The following is a 1,418-nucleotide window of genomic DNA, read 5'->3' as shown; positions in this document are numbered from 1 at the left end:
GTTAATCCTCATCCTCGCCTTCACCGGTGGCGCCGCGGCTGACCACGTCATCTCTATCTTGGCCTCAACACTGTTCTCCTGTCCTATAAAATCCCCAAATTTTGTGTGACTAGGAAATACAAAACGTTGATTTCAAAAGATCTTTTTTTGGTGATGCATTGTATGACTTGCATGTGATTAGTGATCAACCACTGGATCAACCCAATACAATTGACGAGATTGTACAATAATGGTGCAGGCTTTACCTGGACTTGAGCAATGGGAGGCTCGGGAACGAGCCACATACCCGCGCCATTTTCACTGCCCCACCAATTTAGCGGCAGGTACTCCATGAACTTGGTTTTGTTGTCGATGAGGTTGTGCCTGAATACGCCAGTCGGTGACAAATATGGCAAGTTGTATACTCTAGACCACCGTAGGAAGAAGTAAACGAGTAAAATACGCCCACAGTACCTGCACTCTCCGTATAAAATCACTTTGGTCACTGTACTCTGGCAACTGCAAATTACGGTCATTATGCTAACGTTGCTTGCTCACCATACGGTCACTTGCGCCCGAAACGTACGTATTTGCACAGCTGGCATGCGATTTTTGCAATTACACCCTCCCCTATCCCTCTTCCCCTTCCCCTCCCACTCGTTCCCCATTCCACATCCTGAGAAATCCCTAGCTCGCAAGTCGCGGCCGCCGTCTCAGCCGCGCGTCGTCGCCATCCGCGCCCACCCTCGCTCGCTGCCCCGCCCCCACTCCACCACCTGCCTCCACTCCCGCACGCAGCCGGAGTCGGCACGCAGGATATCCAGCGCGAGCTTGTCCTCCGCTACGAGCTTGTCGACGACGACCATGTCCAGCGCGAGCTCGTCCGGGATAGGTCGCGGTGTTGCTGCTGTTGTGCTCCCTCTAATCAAGTGCCCTGACTGCAGTCAGACTGTGAGGCGATTCTTCTCGCAGACCCCGGCGCATACGAACATCTTCTTCTACAAATGCATGAACCATAATGTGAGTGATTTCTGGCATCTTCTGCAAATACATTTGTGTTGTTGTCTGAATTTGTTCATGGTTTTATATGCTTTTTTGAACAGCCAAAGAAAGGTGGTTGTGATTTCTGGCACTGGGAGCTATCATATGTTCTGCATTTGGTGAAATATGGTCATTCGGGAAGGCATGAGCATCAAGCAGGGCAGGGGCATGGCCAACTCGCTGGGCAAGGGCATGGCCAACAACCTGGACATCTTCTGGTGCAAGAGGAAGGGATTAAAGAGATGAGAAGATCAGTAGTTGCAGTAGGAAATGAGGTTGTGGTTGTCTTGAAAATGATAGTTGCTTTACTATTTGCACTTGTTGTGTTGTGTGGAGTTGCAGTGTTAAAAATGTGATCTTTGTGTGTTGGGGAATATGGATGTATCAAATGAGAGTAT

At 49.6% G+C, this 1,418-nt stretch overlaps 1 protein-coding gene across 1 annotated transcript; it reads left to right on the top strand.

The window, feature by feature from the left end:
* The first annotated feature begins 437 nt into the window (after nucleotides 1-437).
* LOC119326781 lies at nucleotides 438-1,418 on the top strand. Its single transcript, XM_037600389.1, has 2 exons — nucleotides 438-999; nucleotides 1,083-1,418. Exons 1-2 carry the CDS (start codon nucleotides 517-519, stop codon nucleotides 1,374-1,376), a joined length of 777 nt encoding a protein of 258 aa, XP_037456286.1. The 5' UTR covers nucleotides 438-516; the 3' UTR covers nucleotides 1,377-1,418.

This window comes from Triticum dicoccoides, chromosome 6B, assembly GCF_002162155.2.
Source record: "Triticum dicoccoides isolate Atlit2015 ecotype Zavitan chromosome 6B, WEW_v2.0, whole genome shotgun sequence".
Lineage (NCBI taxonomy): Eukaryota > Viridiplantae > Streptophyta > Magnoliopsida > Poales > Poaceae > Triticum > Triticum dicoccoides.
This window is presented reverse-complemented; position numbering and strand designations above follow the sequence as displayed.